This window comes from Neopelma chrysocephalum, unplaced genomic scaffold (assembly GCF_003984885.1).
Source record: "Neopelma chrysocephalum unplaced genomic scaffold, ASM398488v2 Primary Assembly neopelma1_64, whole genome shotgun sequence".
Classification (NCBI taxonomy): Eukaryota; Metazoa; Chordata; class Aves; order Passeriformes; family Pipridae; genus Neopelma; species Neopelma chrysocephalum.
In genome coordinates this window covers 2,165,020-2,188,813 of record NW_020897721.1, presented here as the reverse complement: position 1 = coordinate 2,188,813, position 23,794 = coordinate 2,165,020, and the positions used below count along the sequence as shown (strand labels likewise).

General features: G+C 43.0%; 1 protein-coding gene across 1 annotated transcript in view; it reads right to left on the bottom strand.

Annotated features, from left to right (window-relative positions):
• TRABD2B (TraB domain containing 2B) overlaps positions 1–23,794 on the bottom strand; it is a 278,298-nt gene that overhangs the window by 253,797 nt on the left and 707 nt on the right. Inside the window, exon 2 of the mRNA XM_027683025.1 lies at positions 22,934–23,494. Coding sequence (XP_027538826.1) covers positions 22,934–23,494 — 561 coding nt within the window. The remainder of the gene's footprint in view (positions 1–22,933; positions 23,495–23,794) is intronic.

The window sequence follows — 23,794 nt, the reverse complement described above, 5'->3', positions numbered from 1 at the left end:
GTCTTCTTTCCAAACTGGAGCATTATTCCTAATGGTTCCAGAAATTGCCTCTGATAACTGGCTTGCCTAACAGGCTCCTTACAACCACTGCTCCTCCTCAGTGCTTAACAGCTGGCAGTGACCTTTCTTCTTAATGCAGAAACATCAAGCACCAAAATAATTGAGAAAACAAACAACAACCCCAGACTCAACCTGGTAATGCCCAGAAGCTCTTGAAATACATCTCAGAACACGAAGCCAAGCCAAATATTGGGTTCCCCATCCCAGACATGCTTTTAGATTGTACAGAACAAAAGCCTTTAATTTATATTTGAGTTTAAAATTCTAAGAGCAACAATAAATTAGGCAAATAAACCTGTTGCCCAGGATCAAAAAAGCTCTGGGAGTGCCTAACTGGGAACATGACCAGCAGTTAATCTTCTAATGATCAGTGGAAAATAGACCACTGACATACCCCCCTCTCAGACAAAGCTTTCTTTAGCTTCTTTTCTTCTACCATTTTTTTTCTCAGCCAAATGTCTTTCTGAGCCTGGTTTTCTCATGATGTGAGGTCAGTCCAGCTCTGCTCCTCACACTGAGCCACCTCTGAACCCCAAGCTCGCCTTCAGCAGAAGGCTTTGGATGAACCTTCTGCCCCTTGCGGACACCCAGCCGAGCCCGATTCCCAGCTGTGCTCACACGCAGGAGGAGGAAAACAAAGAACGAGATGAAGAGCTTCTTTTGTAGATCTTTGTTTTTCTAGCTTCCCTCAGCATGTGTGTTTCTGTGTGTACATATGCAATCAAGCTGTAACCGTTAGTAACTGACTTCTGAATTTCATATCATCCAAAGCTAAAACCTGGCAGAGCCTGACATACCTCAGGGATATGAAAGAAGGAATGTTGACAGAACCTGTGTATTCGAAGCAACCCACCTAGGGTTGCCACAAATCTACCTTGCAGGCTACTTCTTAAATGTATCACAAGCAAAACCTTGAGTCAAGATTATGCTTTTACTCACATACCTGTGATGACCTAACCTCTTAAAAGTAGAATCCATCAATACCTTCTCCTGCCTACACGTACATATTCAGGTTAACAAACTATTGATAAATATTTCTCCTCTCTCTCCAACCATTAGTGCAATGGTATTACCCATATTTCTCCATTTCTAACATAGGAGCTTAAAAACCCAGAAGCCACACATCATTCCTGCATATATGAAGGAGAGTTTAACTCAGATCTCCTCCTCTCTTTATGTAATAACTTTCTGCCTTGGATTTTTATTTGGGCAATCCAACGCTGTGGACTACACATGGGAGTTTATACCCAGACTTGAGAAGAGACACAGAAACATGTGGTGTTGCAAGCTCTTTCCCCATGAGGTGAGGATAAGAGCATGCAACCAACTATAATGAGAACACATAAACCCTTGTCCTGAAAAGAACAGCTGGCTGCCCATTTTGAGGAATATTCTGTTTCCTTCACAACTTCTGTCCTGCCCAACTCGGAGGCTTTACATCAAGCAATGACTGGGTCTCAATGCAGTCCCCCATAATGCCATCATCATTAGAAGACATCAGTTCATGTGCTCCATGAATGTCTCCATACATGACCTGCTGGGACAGGACATGTCACAGGTCAACCAGTCAAGTGCAAGAAGAACAAACCATGGCCCTGCAGTGTTGGCTAATCTCTGCCTTATGCCTCTAATGAGTATCTGAATTAGAGCATCCCTGCAGGAGCTCTAAGCAGTGACAAGAACCCAGGCAGCTGCAGATCATAGAAATTACAGTCTCTGACCAACAAGATAATTGGTTCTTGCTGCCCCAAGCCCCAGGTTAAAGCCCTAAGCACTACACCATTCTTTCCCTCTGGTGTGCCCGCTTTTCAGCTAGCTGGAAAGAAGGGGATTTTTGTACTGCACAACTCCAAGAAGCCCCTCTGAGCCCTCACTCCACCTTCCCCATGTGTAGTCAGTGTACTCAAGCTTTACAGGTCGGCTCCTGAATTTGGCCCTTTATGAATAGATCACTATGCTGGCTGCTCCCAGATGTACACAGCCAGTTGTATGTGGGGGAGAATCATAAGCAAGGGCAGGAATGCTTGTTTGGCAGCCTTTCCCAGCCTCCAAGTGTCTGCTGACTTCTCTTTTTCTTTTTTTTCTTTTTTTTTTTTTTTAAATCTCTGTCACCTAATTTTTAAGCTGGGTTTTGATCTTCTCTGCCAGCATAAATCAGAGAGAGAGTCGCTCCAGATTGACATCAAGTGGGCACGTGCACGCTTCAGAGTGCTGTGTCTATCTGGACATCTTGGAGCAGATGGGAGTTGGGATAGGTGACCACACATTTCAACCTGCTGTCTTACCCCTCTGGGTAAGCTGGGGCCTGCTTGGTGTCTGTTTAGTCAGCAGCCAGCTGAGAGAAGACAGGTCACTCCTGAAGAAAAGAAACAGCTAAGAAGCCCTGCTATTTATATACAACCTTCATGCTCTCACCCACTCTTTACATATATATATCATATCTTGCTTCTGCAATTAAAACACATAACTTAAGGAGAATATAATATTTCAAGCCGAAAAGTAAACTGGAAAGCTGTGTTTTTCATTTACATAAGTTAAACACACAAGGGACAGCTGGAATGGCAGTTACAATTAGAGTACTCATTAGGATGCATCAGATGACATTAACCCAAGACCTCTTTGGTCCACCGCAAAGCTGTCAGGCTGCAAGGCAGTTTAAGAGCAACCTGGAGCTTTAAAGTGACACTCATGTTCAGTGCAAACACTGAAAAGGATTTTTTTCCTCTCCGTGACATGGCACACGCTCAGTGTTGCTGCTTCCAGACTATAGGGGCTTGGCACTTCTTTAAAAGCCTTTAGAAGGTTGAAATCAAATGCTGCAACAACCCTTTCACTTCAACAGAAAAGTATTCCAGAAATGCTATGCAAAACACACCGGCAAGCACAGCCAGACAAGGGTGTGACCAATCAGACACCATTCCCAAATACTGCTTATTCATCTTTCCCATGCGTGGTCGTTAAGATTGGAAATTATCCATCTTCCTGGTAAAGAAAGAAACAAAAATATACTGAGGCATCAAGCCACTGAAGTGTTACAGAAGCACTACTGCTTTTGCAATATCTACCACGGCTGCTTATCTAGGCTGTGATCTTTCTCCTGGGATCCAGCTTCATGAGTCGCCAAAGACAGACCATGAAACACCATTCAAATATTAAAAGACTCATAGGAAGCTTGAAATGAACTTAAACAGCAGAGTGCCTGCAACTGTGAGTACCTCCTGAGATTTCACTCACATAATAACTGAATTATTAACTAAAAAAAGAGTAGTGTGTGGAAAAATGAAGCCACTTGCTTGTATGTGGCTAGAGTCCTACAGGGATTAAGAAGACATTTAAAAATACCAACTTTTTTCCAAGCGTCTCCTTAGTTATGAGAAGAGACTTGCCAATTGGAGATCATGAATGCTTTAAGGGAAAACAATCATTCACAACTAGATGCACTGCTGAGACGTGTTTGAAGTCCCAGAGACCCGACCCAGACTCGCTTGCATCAAACTACCTGATCCTCTTGAAATCACCAGCAAGCTCCTGTTTGTAAAGCTGCAGAAAATCAGTCATAGCTTTTCACAAAAACGCTGAGTTGTCCATGTCAAGAAAATTATAGAAAGTCAGGCTATGGGCAGGAGGGGGAGAGGGTTAGAAAAAGAGAGCATTGTTTATGGAACATGAAAAGCTCCAGCGACACAATATATGGAATTCGGAGGGAAACAGGCCCTCCTTTCTTTCTGTACAATTCAAATAATTCCAATGGCAGACTGGATATTCCCCAAAACGAGTTAGAAAAGCACAGGGCTGTCAAAGCAATTTAGAAAGGGAAAGTTGAAGTAAACATGGTGACTTTTTTTTTAAGCCTTAATGCTTGGAAGACCTGAATGTTCCCCTACATAGTGTAGGTTTTCCATAGAATAAAAAGGAGTAGTAGGTGGACTTGCAGCCCAGTGCAAGGAGACTGCATAGGCATTTAAGGAAAATGTGTGGAAGTACCCCTAGAAACAGTCTCAGCTCAAGCATGATACTCAACATGCACACATAACTAACCCTTTCTAGGTGGTTTTCGGTTCTGATTAAGGCCAAAAATCCTTATGAAGTCCCACTACTGACTTGGAGTGGTCATCTTCTGTAATGAGACTCTCCCACTCACTCGAGATGCTTTGAAAATCAGCAAAGCAGACAGAGAGTTTTTACTGCTTTTATGTTTATATGTTCATGAAGATGGGGATTTATCATTAACAGCACAACACTCTGAATTCATACTTTCCATAACTCTATCCTTCTTGCTACTGTTTTACCTCCTTACTCCAGCTGTAAGTAGGAACTAACCCCTAAATTTGAGGGACTCTTTGGAACTTCTGACTAATTTCAGGCAAAGCCTCTTTGAGCCTTATGCAAATTGGACACTATTCTCCTTGGTTATGGAAAGATGGTTTCCAACATTTTGCATGATTCAGTTTTCAGTGAGAAAAGGAGAGGTAACACAAATGGCAAATAGTTCTTTACTACTTCCATTTCCCTACCTGTCCTTTTGATTTATATGTATATACATAAAATTGTGATTTGATTATGATATGATATAATCTTGAATAATTGGATCTAAACGCATAAGACTTATGAAATCACAAGGCCTCTATTCAGCTGGGTCTGGAGCAATTACATCCACTAAAAATGCTTGGTTATATACTTTATTCCTCTAAGGGCTTCTGTTCTTTAAAATACCATTTTCATGGAAGAGTTTGTATCAAACACAAGAAAAGCTGCATGCTTTGCCAGTTCAGGGAAACAGTGGATTTGAGGTCTTGCTCACTTACCATTAGAAAGACTTACTGCCTGGTAAGCAATCTCACCAGGACTTACTTGTTTAAATTATCTACATTAATGGATGACCTGAAACTTAAAGAAGTCAGTCTGGCTTTCTCTTTCATAAGCTTACTGTCTGATTCACTCTGGACTTGTGTGTTTGAAGGGAACGGGGCTTGCTTTTTTGTTTTCCTGACACTGACTAGTGTGGTTTTCACTGAGAAACTAAGAATCCCAGAGACAAACTGCATCCATGCAGCCTGAGCCGCCTGCTTTTCTACTACAGCATGGAGTGTAAACTGGGAATCTAGGAACTAACCAACAATTTTTTTATCTTGAAATAGAAAATTTCCTTCGATAGTTTTAATTACAGTCAGGCAGACAACATGTTGCTGTTGGGTTTGGGGGGTAATTCCACTTTAGAACAGATTTGCCTAATTGTTTCCATCAGAGGAGAACTTGAAAATATTTCTAGCTTTTAATTAGCAGGTTGGCAGCCTCCCTCACAACTCCTTCACAAACGACTTTGGATGCTGAGGGTTAGTGTAAATCAATTTGACATGATGGCGATGGGCTCTGTAAGAGCTCCTGACAGCCACGAGGTGTCTCTATGAACTGTCCCAGAAAGGGTGTGAGTCGTGGTTAACTGACAAGACAAAACTGAAATTCAATCCCTGCAAGAAGCCTGTTTGTTTGCCTGCAGTTGTAAAAATTTTACTCTAATAAATGACTCTTAAAAGAGAGAGCACGATCTTGTCTATCAAGTAACCGAGCAGTACTCTCACCAAAGAAAATATATTTACAGAGTCAAAGAATGGTAAAACAAGGGACTACATCTGGAAGCAGTAAAGGAAAACCTTAAATATGTTAGGAAAAAGTTCCAACAGTGGAAGTCACTTAGACAAAGGAATACGTTGCTAGTTGAGAATGCATGAGGCAACGCTCAAAAGAGGTGCTTCAGAGATGAATTTTGAATTTTATCATAACAACACTATTTGGCTATGTCATCAAGAGCATTAAAACCCATGCTGATTCTCAGAACTTGAAATCTCATAATCCGAAACCTACATCTGCATTTGGGCAGCAGCAAAGCACACAGCAAATGCTTTCTGCACAGAGCAAGTGATTAGGACTTAGAATATTGCTGGAATATAGGAAACTGAACCTGTGTCAGGGAGAGGTCATTGTCCCAATAGTCACCGTGTGCATGGAATTAGGCAACGTGGACTTTACTAACTAACTCTCTTAAACCTTACTCTGTACTTCCCTGTCAAACAGAAATAGGTATCACTGAAACAGAATGGGGAACAGATACAGAAATTGTTTTAGAACTAAATGGTAAAGCCAAATAAGAATTACAAGCAGGAGGCTAAACTTTTGACCCAAAAGGCACCTAATCTCCTTAGTGATAGAAAGAAGACACTCTTAGAACAATGGAAAAGATGAATTCTCAAAGTGCAAACCATGATTACCTCTTCAGTCTGCCTCTTCAAGTGAAAGGGCAAGTAGGTTGTCTGTGGTCAAAGGGTAAAGGCGAGATCTGGGACATCTGAGCTACGAAGAATGAAGTTCTGGAGCTACAAGAGATGCAAGATCTGTATTTACACTACTGCCTATGTGGCTTCCTTTTATTTCTGAAATGAACTTCAAGCTATGACAATCTAAGAGGGACCTCCTTGATGATATGTTGAGGTGAAACTGCCATGTCCTTCCTCCCATGGTCATTCAAATCTACTTCAAGAACATTGGCTGTGCACAGCATCACACTACTAATGTGAGCAGAGATCTGACCAGCTGGAAATCAGATGAAATTACATATTAAAGTTTCTTATGGGCAAGAATAACTCCTAAGCTGTAAACATTATAACTTTCCTGATGTCTGTAAAGAACATGTTCTATAGAGGTATAGAACATCTCAAACAACCCACCAGTCAGGAATCCTGGAGCTGTACAAAAGAGCTCCCACCAAGGAGGCACCTGAGGACTTTCTCCTCTGTTAACACATACATCCAAACCTGCTACAAGATTTCAAACTCTGTTGCTTTCCACAGTTTAGCAGGGAACAACTGTATCTCAAGAAAAAAGTTAAGAATTCAGCCTTTTCTATCTTTAATGTCTTGTTATGAATTAACAGCACAAAAATGTTTGACTCAGTCACCAGATTGTTCTTTTGATGATGAGACTCCTGGGTTTTCACTTTAAATTTGAAATTGAGACATTTCAAGGAACATTTTTTCCCTCAAACAGAAAAAATTACATGAGCACTGTTTCTGTTTAAAAAAAAAAAAAAAGGCATTTTCCAAAAATAAATAGCTCTAATATCTTGCCCATCTTGCACACAGAGAACTGAAACACAAAGAGCCATGTCAGGATTGTCTCTGAGGCTCCAAACAAGCCTTGCCTCCTGCTGATGGAGCTCACTTGCAAGCACAGCCCTTGATAAGCCTGGAGTAATGCATGTAGAGCTCATGGGATCCAGCTGGCCTAGCATGCCTCATGGATCATGTAAGGTATATCCTACACATGGAAAACGAGCAGCAGAAGCAAAGTCATGGACTACTGCTATTTCAGAGCCTCATATACCCACCAGGTCTCTGTCTCATCCCACAACATTTTTAGACACTTCGAGTTTAATTTTTCTGGATTCTCCACGTTGCAGAGCTACATCCAGCTGCTCCTGTAGTGGCTCTGCATTGCCTACTGCACACTGGGCAGAGCATCCACGGGAGGTGACAGGAGTCTGGTATAACTGCCCCTGTTTTCTATTCCCTCTGCCTCGCATCCCGCTCCTACATCTTGAATTGTCACTCAAGTCCTTGCCTTGAGCTTGCAGCTCCCCACTGCAGTCACAAGGGTCCTGTCGTGCTGTAGGTGGACTGGAGGCACTGTGGGATGAGTAGACACCAGCACCGTGCAAGGCAAAGGTAACAGCCCAAAAGGAGCCACAGAGCCTTGGTGGGGCTCACTAATCACACCAAATGCCAGCCTCCCTGCTGTGCAGAAGGCTCCCAAGCAAGGGCTAAAGTTCGAAGCAAACAAGTGAGAATCAATGGCACCTCTTGCACTTGTGCAAGCTGAGGTAACCCAAGTAAGCTTAAAATACCTCGTTGACTTCAATCCCCTGTGTGTTATGCTTGGACAACCCTTTGCTCTTCATGAAGTGCCGTGAATTACACCACAAATGCACAAGGCTCATGGGGGCCAACATTGCTCCCCTCTCAAACCAGGGGACCTGTTCAGGGCTCCTTGCCAAACTGGAGGATGAACCCAGTCAACCCTGAGGCAGACAAGCTCTTGTGAAGACCAAGGACATACTCTTCCATTGATCCCAAATGTGGCAGGGAATTCAAAGGGCTTCAGACAAGAAGAAAGGCACGTTTGCTGAAATAAAAACAGTATTTTTACTGTCTTGATAAGCACGATGGATGATAAAAGGTCTTGGAAGGCATTTACTCTACTTCACACTGGAGTGCTGTGAAAGCCAGTATGGCAAGAGACTATAACCCTGTAAACATATGTTGTGTATTAGATTCTGATCTGGCAGCTTGCCTTAATTTTGTTTTTTTAAGGCTCAAGCGAGTTCCAAATACACTTCCATGTTTGTGTTCCAGCAAACGAGCAAAAGGCAGAATGCTTGAGCGACGGGGACGCAGGAATGCACTGGACTATAAATTAGTGGGGGGAAAAAAAAGCAGCTTCCATTAGTGTTGGCACATCAGGCAGAGGATGACAAAAATATCGGCAAATTCTTTTTTCTATTCTTTTCTCCCAGCTTTTTGTTTTTCCAGTGTGCGTTTCACAGCTGCTGAGAACTGCAACGATTATAGTCTCTTCTACTTGAACTACGGACAGAAGTGACAAGAGAACACCTTTCCAGACAGTTTTGTTTCTCCCAACTCCCCACCAAAAAAAAAAAGCACCCCACAGAGCATCCTCTCAATAGCTATTAGTCTGGGTCCCTGTAGGTGCAGACGAAGAAATTCTTTCGAGAAGCATTTCAGACTGCTCAGGGTGGAGAGTTCCGGCTCATATAAACAAACACTGTTACAAGAGGCAGAGTTGATATGGATTTATGCAAGGAATGTATAGACTGAATAAGCAATTTGATAATTAATGGAGTTGACAGGCACTCTCTAATAGTACTCAAGTATGTGCAGACTGAATAGTTTCATATACAAGCTGAACCAAAGACAGTATTAATTTTTAACCCATTTTATACCTAATCACTCAGATGAAGGAAACACATGCATTTTTTTCCTCTTGGGTATTAATTTTGACCTCCCAAAGCCTGACTATTGGGAAATAAATCCTTTGCACTTACTACTATTGCAGACAGCAGACCCACAGATGTCTTACACAGGATGATTTTTCTCTTAAAGATCATTTGAAGAATGAACTTTCGATTACTTTCTAGGCATTGATCACTTCTTTTATGTCCCACAGCTTAAATGCAGCAGTTTTGCTCTTAACAAAGAACAGAGAGCTTAGCTGCATGAGTTCAGGGAATTTCTGAAGAGACCCTCTTGGCTAAAAGGAAATTTCTTTTATTACTGGCTCCCAAGCAAGCCAAACCACTGCTTCTACAAGCCCAGCTGCAGAAACTAAAGATGCTTAGAAAGGTCTTGAGCAAAGCATTGTCCCACCTGGCAGGAGATGACGGTAATTTATTGTGCATGGAAGATATTGTGACATATTGAACTGCACAGGAAGAAAGGAGCAGTAATATAACTGTTCCCACACAGGAACGAGATACTCAATGTTTTCTCAATCTGAAGCAGGTTCAGAGATGATGCCTCCATCTGCTTCACAATGTCACCTCTCTTATGATCAGGAAACAGGCATTTAATACACTCATTTATGGCCTCATACCCTAGACAACAGAATAATCTTCTAAAGGTTGGGCCCACAGAAACCACCTGTGGATACAAAATTCAGTCAGTCTTTCCTTACCCGTACCCTCCCTCTCCTTTAGTGACAAAATCAAAAGCAGGACCAAGACAACCACTTTCTAGGGCCTCCATAAAGGCACTGAGAGATCAGGAGGGGCTATATGGAAGCACGTTGTCTCCAGTCATATTCAAGCTGTATGTGAGCGGAAAATACCTATTGCATGACCCTAATTCTCCAGCAAGAGGTAGGTAAAAAGCCATATGGAGTCAGATTTGAGGTGCTTCAGGCCCATTATTCTGTCCAGCTCAAAAGCAGATGCCTAGAAAAGAATATACTAAATAAACCTCCTGCTAAAAGTCTTGTAGAAAGGGCACAATTCTGCCAGCCTGTTGGGAACCCAGCAGCAAGTCCACTTGCTACAACTACTCAAACATCTAATGACACACTGCTGCGTGCTAAGTGCCCCCCACTCCAACTCCAGCTGCAGCTGCCTTTGAAGAAAGGTGCAATGCCCTCTGCATGGATGTGCACGCCGAATAAAGTCTTTTAAAGCATGTGAGAAAGAAAGCTGTCATCAAAATGTACAGAGCAATTACGGGTTGAAGGTTGAACTATTATTACTTCATGCCCTCCCATTCCCCTCCCCTCCAGGGTGGGAAGAAGGGGGGAGGATTATTCATTTGTATTCAAGCACTTCATTAATGTTTATAAAAGAATCCAAACACGCAAGCAAAACAAGGACAAAACACTCGCGCCAGACGTGTGATGCGATAAATGTCACTGGAGCAAATATTTAGATCTGTTTACAGAGAGGCCTATTAAGTCCTTTTTGAAAAGCTGTGCAGTGTTGTGGCTTGGTCTCTGCCTAGCAGCTCCAGCGTAAACACATGGAAGATGGCTAAGTCTCTCTCTCTCATTTTGTTATGACATCTGGAAACCTAAGGAGGTTGGGAGAAGCCAACTGGCTGCCCTACTGTGATGTCTAACAACGGGGTCTGCCTGTTGAATGATGGCAGGACATGCAAAGTGGAACTGCTGAGTTCTTCGGCTTGTGCCAAAATCAGTGGACTTTCAACACAATAATCCCTCAACAAAAGTTGTTGCAACACAAAGCCTTTGGTTCACTGCTAATGATGCAAGTCCATGATCTCTGCCATTTTTCAAGACCATTTGCATTTGAGAAAATCAGTTCCACTAGGGACCAAAATAGTGTGCAAAGATGGGTGGAGCCACTCTATTCATCAAGGGATGTGTCCTATAATCCCTCGCCTGAAGAACTGTAAATTCTGGAGTTCACAATCAGCCTGGACTTCTGCAGATGTCCCCTTCACATCACCATCTCATTGACTCTAGCCCCTCCACAGACAAATATTTCTTTTTCTAAGAGTACTATGTAAGTTGAAAGGGATAAGAGAAATTTATAGATGGAAAAATCACAGTCTTAGTCCCAGATGTAATAACATATTTGGGATACTTCCACCTCCGAAGTCATGCCTCAGTTTCCAATACGTTATGTAAGGTTTATAGATATAAAATTGTCTGATGTAAAGGATCAGGGTTCCTTATCCAGGTGCTTCTTTTCTGCTTGGAAGGAATGATGCTCAGACCATACAGAGGTACAGGACTCTGCATAATGATCTCAAGCGGTGCTGGCTGAATCAAAACACTCTTAGTTTGAAGCCCTCCTTCTGACTTATTGAGTTCACTTTCTTTCCTGGCATAAAAATTCAACGTGAAACCACAAGTGAATCTACTCAGTCTGGTTTTTAAGCCTGCCAAAATCACAAATAAATTATAAGAATATTGACTAACTTTTTTTTCTTCCTAATTCTCTTAATTAATTACTTGGCTACCAGAAACTCCTTTTTACATAAACCAGTGGGAAAGACACCTTGCCCAGTTTCAAGAGGTACAGAGATACAGTTCTGGATTCCTGGTTCAAGGATTGCATACTTGTTTAATTTGTTTTAACAGGAACTACACTGAGCTTTGCCCCAGAGAACAGAAAAATGGGTACCAACTCTTTTGGGATTTTCCCACTGGTATATTCAAAGCTATACTCTCAGGTCTAAGTGATCTTGGGAAAACACACCCCTCCCTTCCCTGACTGATAGACATGGATTACTAGATGTGACAGTTGCTAAACTTGCTATTCTCTTAAAAAGTGTTAAGAAGGTTCTGATATTTAATGTCCTGGAAGAATGGAAAAATTTATGTGACCACCCAACCAAACAGTAAATAAATGTTGATTGTCCCTACTGTATAACAGGGATCAGTTTTTTCAGACTTAAAACTTCCAAGAGAAATTTTTTTTTCTGGCAGACTTTTCCTTTCTGATTAGTCTCCCTGAGTGATTCTTGCAGAAAATGCATGACAGCTTAGCGGCTTGGTCTCAAACCACGGTCCCTTCCGTGATTCTACGTTCAGCTGTAGTCCCTGCTCTTGGTGTGTTTTACTGCCCTTTAATACACTAGACTTGTTAGGAGTGCCAGGCCTTGAAACCTCGTCAGTACCATGCTGAACATCCACAGGGAAGAGAGAGGAACCCCTTCCTCTATTCTTGTTTAGCTACCTCCTGCTCCTCCGCTTTGGAGCTAACCCTTGGGGTTATTTATGTTGCCTGACCTTGAGATAAATGGCATTTGGCAGCCTGCCGGATGACTCTGTGTTTCAAACCAAACGTTCTCAGTTTCTCCCACTGACAATGGGAATAATTCCTGAATGCTTTTTTGGGGGTGTTTCTTCCCATCTCATTGCCTGCCATGGAGTTCTTTGGTAACTACGTCAGGGTTGGTGAACTTTAGCTTGACTTTCTTGTTAGACGCAAGTACCAAGTGGTGTGTGTGGTTTTATTCTGTGGTTTGGGGTGTGTGTGTGTGTTTTCTCTTTGTCCCAGAGTGTCTGCACTGCTGGTATTAGAGCTACAATTGTTCTATATTTAAAGCAAAGATCCCTTGAATGATCTTGCCAAAGGCTTTATCTGTGAACAATCTTTGTCTGTACTTGCTTTGCCGTTAACCAGTTTTGACTCTGCTCCGTAATGGCTGGAGTTGCTTTGCCTTAACTGATATATATCAAAGAGAACTGCTAAAATTAACTGCTCATGAACTGTGTCCAGGATGTTAGATTAACTCATGTGGAATCCTTCAGTGAACAAACTGATTTACGATGTGTTATGACATTGTTATTTGATGTGTTGCACAACAACTCAATTTTAAAAAATGAAGAGCGCTCCATTAATAGGAGATAAATCTTTCCAGTGTGATTCAAATGAATCTCCAGCAGCTTTGGAGAGAGCATGATAAGGGATCTTGTGTGGGTTTAGTGATTGTGTTTTGCATTCCTAGGAATATCTTCCACTGGGATCTCTTTGTCAGTAATGACAAAACCCATCCAAAATATGACACCTTTTGGGAGATTGCAGTTCTTTGTACTTCCCAAGATAGAAAAGGGTACTACAACAAGTGATTCTCTACAACTAATACTTCCAGGTTTGAGAATGTCATATCAACTATGCTTTCTTTCAACTTCAGAGACATAATTTGCTGAAGTCTCCACACGGTACATCCCTTCCAAGTTTATCCAGCCACAGTTAACACACAGTAAGTGCTCAAAGCAGTCAATTTCATTCCCAGAAAAAAACCCACACCTTTATACATTTAGATATATTTTTTAAAAGTAAGCACTATTCTATTACTGGAACACAAACCAGTGTAAATGCTGGCCTTAAACTATGAAATTTCTAGAGCGTGTTTCAGATGACTACGTGTTAAAGGCTCAGGTCTCTCTGGATACCCAGCTTCAACAAAATTGCCTTTGAAAGTGAGCTTGAATTATATAATGTACAGTATTTCCCATTTCACAGCCAAGCCAGTCAAGTTAATAAAGAAAATCCTCTCTGGCCTCACACAATTAGTTGGTAAAAAGCTGGTCAGTGCCAGTCTGCAGCCAGTGACGAGCCAACCCATGAAGTCAAACTGTTTCATGCCTGCAAATGCCTGCTGCCTTGAGCCTCTGAACTTCAGCTCACCACCAAAAGGCCTGGATTATTTCAGGATGGTATGACCTGGTCTCATGGACTGATGAGGTATTTTCTCACTGGTATTCTGTAAATGTAAAGGAAAAATGCTGAAAGAACCAAACTGCAGTTTGCTGGTAACTGTCTCCCAACAGAGCATCCCAATTGCTTGAAAGCTATATTAGAATTGTTTGGGCCATAATTTTGTATTAGAAACATACAGTTATGTGTGTTATCTTCTCCAGCAAACAAATAATGAGCTTTCTTGAGAATGTTCTTTCTAGCTTTTTCCTGTATTAATCAGGAAATTCATTATGAAAAAGAAGGGCTTTCTGTATACTTAACTCTTATAAAAACAATAATTTTGAGGCCCTTTAGCATACTTGCACCACTCCTGCTCCTGTGATATCCCAAAAACCAAGAATTACCTCAGCTTGAAAGCAAACTACAAGTTAGCATCCCATTTGACCCCCAGTATGTCAGGACCAGCTTCTCACATGGTCTAAGGCTTAGCATTTTCACAATTATAGTGCTATGGTGATTTCACCAGTGCTTTAAAACCAAAGGGACACATTGGGACATCCCATCACACTTCACTGCTGGAATAACATTTATCTCAATGATCATTTCTAAAACTGCAAATCAATCACATGCCTGAAATACAAAGCCCTTCAAAAATTTGGACATGTTTCTCAAATCACCCTTTTGCCCTCTCCCCCTCTGCTGACTCTGCAAACTCCTGTACTGTGAGCATTTGGTCTCACATTTAAATAAATATTCCCCATCACTATTATGCTGTCACCTGTAATAGGAAAAGGCTGCAAGAAATCAAAGGAGAGCTAAATTTGTGCAGTGGCAGAAAGTGTACAGAGAATAATCAGTCTTCATTGTGACTGTTAACAAAAGTAAGGGAGCCTAATGGAGACCTTGGATTTAGTACAGTCTCTAAAGTATTGAGGGGATACTTTCAAGACACAGAATTGCCTACTTTAAAGAAATACTTTTCCTGTGTTCCTCGTAACTTGACTTGTATTAAAATGGAAAGAGGTTAGAAAATAACTTGAAGATTTTTTTCCTTTTTCTCATTCCCTGGCTCACAAAAGGAATCTGATGAATATTGCTTTGGTATATGAAGGCAATTTCTTCTCTGTTTTATGTATTGGGGATATCTGTATCTGCCAACAGGTGCCCCAATGCAAGAGTTAGGGTAGAAGCAGCAAGTTTAATTAAATCTGGGGAAAACATAAAGCATTTATTGCTGTTCCCTTAATTGTGTTGATAGAGCTAACATGTTGGCTATGACTGAATTCCTATCTTTTCTCCATGCCTATCTCAGTGAACACTGATTTTGCAGGGATACCCAAGTATGAAGAACCTCTGCAATGGAATTTGTGTGAAAGGTTTCCTAACTTGCATGTTAACTGAGCCTAGGAAAAGAAGAAATCAGAAAAGTTTCTTTTTCTACAATCCTTTCTCTGTTTGCCAATTGGCGTTTCTGGGAATGGTTCAGTGTTATCCCTGGCTTCAAGGGACACTCTGGAATGAGTACAACATACAGGATTTGGACTTTCACTTCTAGCACTGCTACCCACCAGCATAGGCTGTAATCCTGATTCTTAAGCAGTCAGTAATAAAACTTGCTTTTGACATCTGTAAGACTCTTCAACCCTCAGTGTTGTTGCAGTGCCTGGACAGAGGTGATCAGCAGGGTCCACTGATACTAAATTTAATTACAATATTTCAGGGATGATGATTTCTTCAGGCATAACTGGTCTATGGGAGTCTATGTATGATGAGAAATGGGGTGTCCAGGACTATGTTAAATGACCCTCAGAGTGGAAAATCTTGGGTCTTTGATCTCATTCAAACCAAAAATACTTTTGCTAATGAGCCTCCTCAAGTCATACAACATCCATTCCAAAATGCTGAACACATGGTTTTAATTTACAGTTTTTAAAAACTTTCATTTATATTGTGCTAGAAATCCTGAAATTACTTGCAGCAGAAGCTCTAAAATATTGGAAATCCAAATGGGAAGGACTGCTGTTGGAATAACTAGTGATAAAAGCAGCAGATAACATCTTTGTGAATTCCTGCTTGAGCTTCTGACAGGTATTAACCATCTCACTTTTCCTTCTCTGTGCCTTTAAATGACAATTAGAACCAATAAACAATAACAATAAACAAGGTAGCTATATTGTTCTCTTGAGCACCAGAAAAAGCAAATCCATGCAGGTGATGAGGCACCACAACTGCAAGCTGTAGGGATGGATACAACCAGTCCTACAGTTTAGTTGCATGTCTGTTCCCACTCTGCAGAGAGTATAGTCTTGTTCCAATTCCAGTCCAAGAACTGAGGTATTAAATTCAAACACTGATATCTGCAGTTTTAAGCTCTGCAGGCACCAGTTTAATTTCTGGTGTCTCAAGAGAGCTGGAAACCATAATGCTTTTTGGGTTACAGAAAGAGTATTAGGTTCACAAATTGTTGCCATGTTCAGAAAAAATGTCTCAGTGACTACAACCTAGAAATAATTTGAGAGCTTCACAAAGGTATTGATGTCTTATGTTCAACCCGCAGTGCTTTCTGCAGATTTTAGGTCTAGTGGCATCTAGCATCTGTATTGCTTGTCTGCTTCAAAGAAGGATTTGGAAAAGTGTGTGAACACAAGGCAGATATGTTTCTTTCCCTGCAAAACAGGACTCTTCTAACACGGACCCTTGAAAATTAAAAAAAAATGAAGTTTCCAAAACACCAGTCGTTGCTGAAAATCCCCATTTTTGTGCTATCCTAAACACTGTGCTCTGGGGAAATCAGTTTACAGTCCCCCATCCAAGCAGGCAGGGAACCTCCCTAATAGGGCCAAAAGATGAAAGAAATCACACCAATTTCACATGGCTCAAGCAGTAACACTGTGATTTCTTCTGCCTTTTACCTGTGTCATCAACTCCTAATGACAGTGAAGGGATTAATAAGGGTTTGCAGTGTAAAGCCTAGCACAGGAGAAACCTGTTATTTTACAGGATGTCCCTCTGAAGTTCCCAGATATGCTTTGCCAGGAGCCCTGCCACTGATCACCATCTCCACAGGAGTGCAAGGTGAAGGAGTGCCCTTGCTTAACATCATTCTGGTCTTTTCAATACAGGAACCTCTGACTTGCCTGAATGATGTGGGCTGGCTTTATAACGTGGATTGCTACTCACTAGGGAGCTGAGGGGAGCCTGTTAAAGACTTTCTGAGGACTGTAGGTTGCTATACTTGGAGCTGAGGTTTTTAAGGTCAATGGTTCGTTCTGTTTATAAGCAAAGCACTCTGGGCCTGCTGCAACAGCGTCAGAAACGGACAGCAAATAACAAACAGAAGGAAAATCACCGCTGTGGAAAAATCATTCACCAAAGAGAGGATTTTGCACCTATGGGGTGAGCAGCTCAGAGGTGGCAAACTGTTCTAGGGGAGATCCTACAGGGATCTGAAAGCAGCATCAGTGTCTAAATAGGGGATGAATTTGGCTCATCTGTTCCCTCTACTGATCCCCTTCCCAAAGCACATCTCGGGGAGTGCATCTCCTCCAGGGAGCAAAGTGCATGCCAGGGTGCTCCCTGTGCCTCTCACACCACGCCAGTGCCAGGGCTCCCCTGCTGCCAGGACCAGGCATTGCCGGAGCCAGACACTCACCTCTCACCTCACTCAGGAAAAAGGGCACAAATCTGCTATGTGAATTCTATATGCTGCTAATGTTAAGCTGCCTCAGATACAGTAGGGACTCCCTTGAATATCAGACTGGGGAATTTTTCTTTTCAAAACCCACCTTATAAAGGTGCAATTACTGCCTAATACCAATCACGAGCAGCATCCATAATTCTGCAAACAAAATCAACAAGCAGAATCCTCCAGATCTGCTCGTGGAAGGCAGGTACACCTGTCTTGGACTTGGATCTTACCGAGGGAGGTGTGAAGGATCAGAGGGAAAGGAAGGGCTCACACCTAACCTGTTGTACAAACACTTCTGGCAGTTATATACACAATAAATACAATAGATGAATTGCCAGCTGCCCCTTGAGCCATCATTAACTGACTGGCTGTTTTCTTAATAGGCATCAAATGCCAGGGTGGGCCTTCCAAGGGGGCTGTTGTGAAGAAGCACACAGTGACTGGCTGTAAAGAGCAACACGTACAGTTAGTTACAGCTATAAAACGTCAGCTGCTGATCCTTTCAGGTGTTACTGGGACTACTGTAGTTTTAATACCTGCATAGTTTCACCCTCAACAGTTCCCCTGGTGAAGATGTAAAGCAGCTCCATGAGTATACAAAGTGAGTTAAATGGAAGGATTTCTATTTCTGCTGTATGAATTTCTACCCCAAGGTTAATTTTGCTGGGGGATTTTTTTTACCCTGAGGTGCAAGGGGATGAAGGGACTGATAGTTAAAGAAAAGCCAACAAACTGAAAACTATGTGCACTATGTATAACTATGTATAATCAAACCTTTTAACAACATTTCTTTCAACAACATTCAGCAATCAAAACAGATGATGCTAAGCTATTTTTTATGACTCCTGCTCTCTTCCAAAGGCCTGAAATTTTTTAAAAGCAAAAGGGTGCCATTTCTATTAGGCAAAAAACCACTTTTATTTAAAAAACACTAAAAAAAAAATTCAGTAATATTCCCTCATATAAACTACACACACTATCAAAAGCCAACTAGCTCTGAAAACTGAGCCCCTTAATTCGGTTCGGAAAACTTTGAGCCTGGATCTTTCATTAGTATAAACAGGCAAATCTCCCTTGAAGTCAGTTATACCCATTCTGTCACCTCAGAGAATCCAGCTTTGTGATCACAGAAACGTTTAATTTTTCAAGGGGAAGGGGAGATTGAACAGAGAGTCCAGGACGTGGCCCTGTCTATATATTACTATGTATATTACTGTTTGCCACTGAAGGTCCAGCTTGGAGGCCGCAGATCTGTCAGTGACCAAACATGATGGACCACCCATCGGCCTTTTATTAACCAGCACTTGTTCCCCCTCTAATCCTATCACCAGTGTAATCAAAGCTGCCATGTCCCAGGGTTTGATGGAACAGCAGGACCTGGGAAATGAAGACTGATTTTGTTAACAAAGTCATTCCTGCCTCATGAATGCTGTCTCATTGGTAGAAAGCGGGGGAGACGAGGTTTATTTGTGCAGAGAATGAGGCGGCAAAGAAATGAAAGGGGGAGAATGGTGAAGTGTGAAGTTTAATCTGGCACAGTCTGAGGTTTCTTTATTTGAGGCCGTCTCTGATCCAATCAACACCGGTTTGATATTTAACATCTCCCCCTGCAGTTGGAAATTATACCAGCCAGAGGAGACTGGAGTCGAGGCCTCGGAAGCCCCAAACAGCCAAGGGAGAGAAAAGGGGGTGCTGGCAGCTCCTCACCAGCCTGACAGCTTCCCCCACAACAGGCTGGGATGAATTTGGGCCCTGACACAAAATCCCCCTTCTGAACCTTGGGATTCAGGGCATCTGGCATGAGCTGAATGCAGACAGTCCCTGAGGAGAGCAAGCTCAGGATGGGATGGGATGGGAGAATGACTTTACTTATAACTTGGAGGAAGGGATATGAACACTGTCTCAGGCTGGGGATGCTGCTGAGAAACAGGATCAAACACAAACAAGAGCTGTCACCCACCTCCCCAGGGAACAGTGGTTTAAGTAGAGGAGTAAGACCTTCCCCTTGCTGACCATACAGACCTTTAGTGGGGACACACTGATGCCCAAGGGCATTCACTGAGGGGTGGTGGGGGTCCCACCAGAGCCCTGGGCCAGCAGGGTGGATGCCACAGACCTGAGCAACTGCAGGAGTCACTGTTACCATTCTCCTTTACTCCAACAACTGTATGTCAGCCTGGGGAGAGTTTCCCATCACAGACCCACATGACAGTCCCAAAGAAGAGGGAAAGTTCAGCCCTATACTCAGCTGGCCCTCAGCAGACATATGGACAAGTCCTCACAGCCACTCACGGTGCTGGCTGCAGGGCTTCTGCCAGGACTCCAAGAGAAGGCCCTGAATGACATCTGCCCCTCACCAGTTCTCAGTCCTGGCCAACCTGATTTTGCCCTTTTCTGGCCACTCTGTAAGTAACCATCAGTGCTGTCAGACAGAGTTTGTCTGCTTCCTCTTCTTTGCGTTGCCTCGGCTCTTTCTGTCTCACCTTCCATGAAAACCCTGAAACTTTAAACAGCAGGTGAAATTTCAACCTGACCCAAACCTGATCTGAATTCCCCTGCTGCCAGGCTCCCAACACAGCCTTCTGCTGGGATTCAGACACCTTGACACCAGCTATACCATTCTCCAGGCCCAGACTGTGTGAACAGCTGCTGCCAGAGTCCCTGGGGGTGGGATAACACTCCCTCCAGGATCCAAGCAGGAGAGCGGCTGGTCAGCAAGGTCGTGTGAGTGATGCTGGTGTGGAAGACTGTCAGGAAATGCTGCAGAGATTTCAGGGGGAGCAAAGCATCAAACTACAAAGTTTCAGGGTATACAATAGAAAACAATGTGTCCTCTTCTACCTGCAAGAGCTGGCTCTCCAGGAAGCAGCTAATTATATGAGCCACCTTAATCTTTTTATCCGGCTAAGACAATCAACATTTCAAAGCCACGCACAGAACATTTCAAAGATTGTTCCTGGTCAAAAATGCAAGTGTATCCACTTTCTTTCAGAGCAGATGAAAACCAAGTTCCTCACTGGGACCACTCCTAGATTTCCTCCTCCTCACGGTATCAGATTAACAGATTTGGTGCATGTAGTCAGATTAAATATTTGCAGTAGCACAAAGCTGCCTTTGAGGGGAAGAAGTAGGGGAAAAAACTTTTTTTTCCTTTTTTTTAAATTTGTTTAGGGTAAAAATACTGGACTTTGGGGACGTGGGAAACAAAAGCATTGACATGATTCAGCGAAGCACAGTTTTATAACCTGAATTCTGAATGCAGAAATAATGTGCAGTATTCCCGTAACAGTAATGCTGAAAACAGGTAAGAAACCGCTGATGCCCTTAGCAGATTTGGGACTGTAATTTATCACAGATGTTCTCATCAAACCGTGCAAACACCCTATGAGACAAAAGCTGCTCAATTTCTGATTTCCATTTTAGTGTGTTTTAATTACGTGTTGCTTAAGGACAGCTACAAAACCTGAAATTGGGAGGTGCAACCTCACAATAGTAATCCACTCCACTAAATTAGCACAGTAATACACCAAGCAGTAGGACTGCCAGACGATGTGATAACATTACAAATTACTATTGTTAAACAACTAGCCAGGTGTCAGGATGCATGAAATCTAGAGGAAGCAAGAAAATAAATATCTGGTTTGTTTCGTTTAATTTTGTCTCCTGTTGTTCTGGTGGCCTTGTTCCCAGAAGAAGTTTCAATCTAGGAAAAATCCTCCTGAACACTGATCTATTTTAGCAGCCTTGTCAATTCTCTTGAACAATTAAAATGTAGTGTATTTTTTTAATCAGCACAAATGTTTTGAATGATTGTCCTTTACTTGCCAATAGCAGTAATACCTTTGATGTTCTTTTTTAGATTATTTTTATGACAAAACAAAGGGAAATATTTTGTTTCTATTTAAAACTTGGAGAGAAAAACAATTATGGTAAAAGCAGCAGTGAGTTTTGTAGTCTGTCCCTTTTTCTTTCTTTGTCACTCCCTCTCTCTCTAAAAAGAAAAAAATGTAATATGATTCACGTTTAAAAGGCTTCCAAGTGGTACATTTTTAACCAAGTGTTTTCATGTGCTTGATTCTAACTGCCATTTTTGACCCAACACAACCAAACACTACTGGATGTCTGGAAGGGCTAATTATTTTTACCTCATCCTAAAGAAGGAGTTGAACATAGAGGATAGGCACTTAAACCTTTCAGACAGAAGAGGGAAAAACGAATTCCCTGTTTTGGATGTGTGTTAATTAATGTAAAATCCCGAGGGACTTTCTTATAATTATTTTTCTTGATAAACAAAAAAAATTTCTCCAAAAGAGTATATAACCAATCTTCTCCTCTGAAGGCTGTACGCAGAGTTAGACGCCTTGTTGAAATATTGGATGAACCAAATGTTAGTGAAAGCCAGACTTTTTCCCCTTAAAATAGTTCCCACTAGACTTCAGGAGAGCAGGGGGTGAAGGCACTCTAAGGACATTTTAATCACACCAAAGATCAGTCCTTTAATCCTTATTCCCACATCACCAAGAATTTTTTTGGTCTAACTAGGACAGTAAGATAAGGCTGGAAATAGGCTGATCCCAAACTAATGACAAAAAGCAAGTTAAAAACAAAATATCATAGCAGTAACTGACACCATCTTAAATCACCCCTGGATTATTTGTTTTCTTCCACACACATTCATTTCCTCAATTTCTAGTAAATCTGATTTCACATAAACAGTTCCACAAAGCAAAGTCAATAGCTGTTACTGTGTTCCTGATTAATCCACTGAAATGAAATAGATCTCATGGCTTAGTATTTGGTTTTTTAAAGCTAAATCCACTGAAAGAATTCCGGAGTCCAGTTACACCAATAACTTTTGTTTCTTAACCTACGTCCCTTTCTTTTTGCTGAACTTTACCTGCTCTAAAATGAAAAAATCCCATGCATATTACACACTTAATTTCCCCCAGTACATGAGGGCAACATAAGCCACTTTGTTTTGACCTGGAGTGACCACTGAAAAGACAGTTTGCATGTACTTAAATCATTTTGAGCAATGTCGAAATTTCTATTTTCATTGTTCATGCTTCATCCTCTTCCTGACAAGTACCACAGAGCTGCTTTACTTCAAAACAAACAAACAAAAAAAGCCCTTTTCACCCAGCTCCGGGACAGGACTGGAGGCATGGAAGTTTCCCTCACAAGTGGCAAGACAGCAGGCACACACATTTACACCCCGGACATTTGCCTCTCAAATAAATTATACTCATGATACACACGCTGCGCACATCGCGGGTTTTCCGCAGGCAGCACGGATCGGCGTGACAGAGAGCGGGCAGCCCAACACAAAGGCTGCTGAGGCCCATGAGTGACCACCCCGCTGCAACAGGCTTGGGGTTCACCCCCATCAACCGATGGAAATGCCAGGAGAATGGCCCTCACGTCCTGAGATAAGACACGAGGCCCAGAAGCCTCCTTACCTGGGAGAAGTTGAGCCCATTCAGCGGGTGACACTGCTCCTCCACCCGCTCCACAGCTCCTGTCTTCTTCTTCATCCTCTCAGCCTCCTGGGCGAGGTAGAGATCGAGCACTGGCACCCCTCTGGAGCGGATGTCCGTCTCTGTCAAGGAGTTCACCATGAGCATCACCCAGACGGGCCTCTTGCGCTCCCAGTTGCCAGCGATGGCGTTGAAGAGGTAGTCGGCGTAGAGCCCTTTGCCTCGCTGGTCCGGGGTCATCCAGTGGGGCAGCATCAGCTTGATGTAGTCCAGGTGGCGCTTGAGGCGGCGGTACAGCTCCCGGGGCAGCACGTCCTGCAGGTTCTCTCCGTGGGGCAACATCTGGCAGCTGGCCAGCCCAGAGATGGTGTACGGGTCCGTGAGGTCCAGCTCGAAGTAGACGCTGGAGCTGGCGTGGAAGGCGGCCTTGGAGTTGTCAGGGATGAAGTCCCAAACTCGCGTGTAGGGCACGTGGATGGTGCCGAAGAGATAGGCGGGGGGGTCGCGGCGAATGGTCCAGAGGAAGGAGTTGAGCTCTCCTTGCTGCGGGGAGGACAGCGGGGCCGGTCAGAGATGGAGGGACGGAAGGGCAGGAGACAGCGATGCCACCCGCGGGTCTGCCCTCAGGGCAGGAGGAGCGGGGATCCCGCTCCCCCGCGTCGTTGCACAAGCCCCAGCGAAGCAAAGCCCACGGGCGCCCAGAGGCCCGCGTGTGGGGCTGAGCCCCGCCGTGACCCGCCGCCCTCCCCCCGCCCGGCCCCGCATCCCTCCGGCCGCGCTCCCGGCGCGGGGCCCCGCGCGGGGCTCACGCGGGGCAGCGCCGCCACACCTGCGGGGCCACGC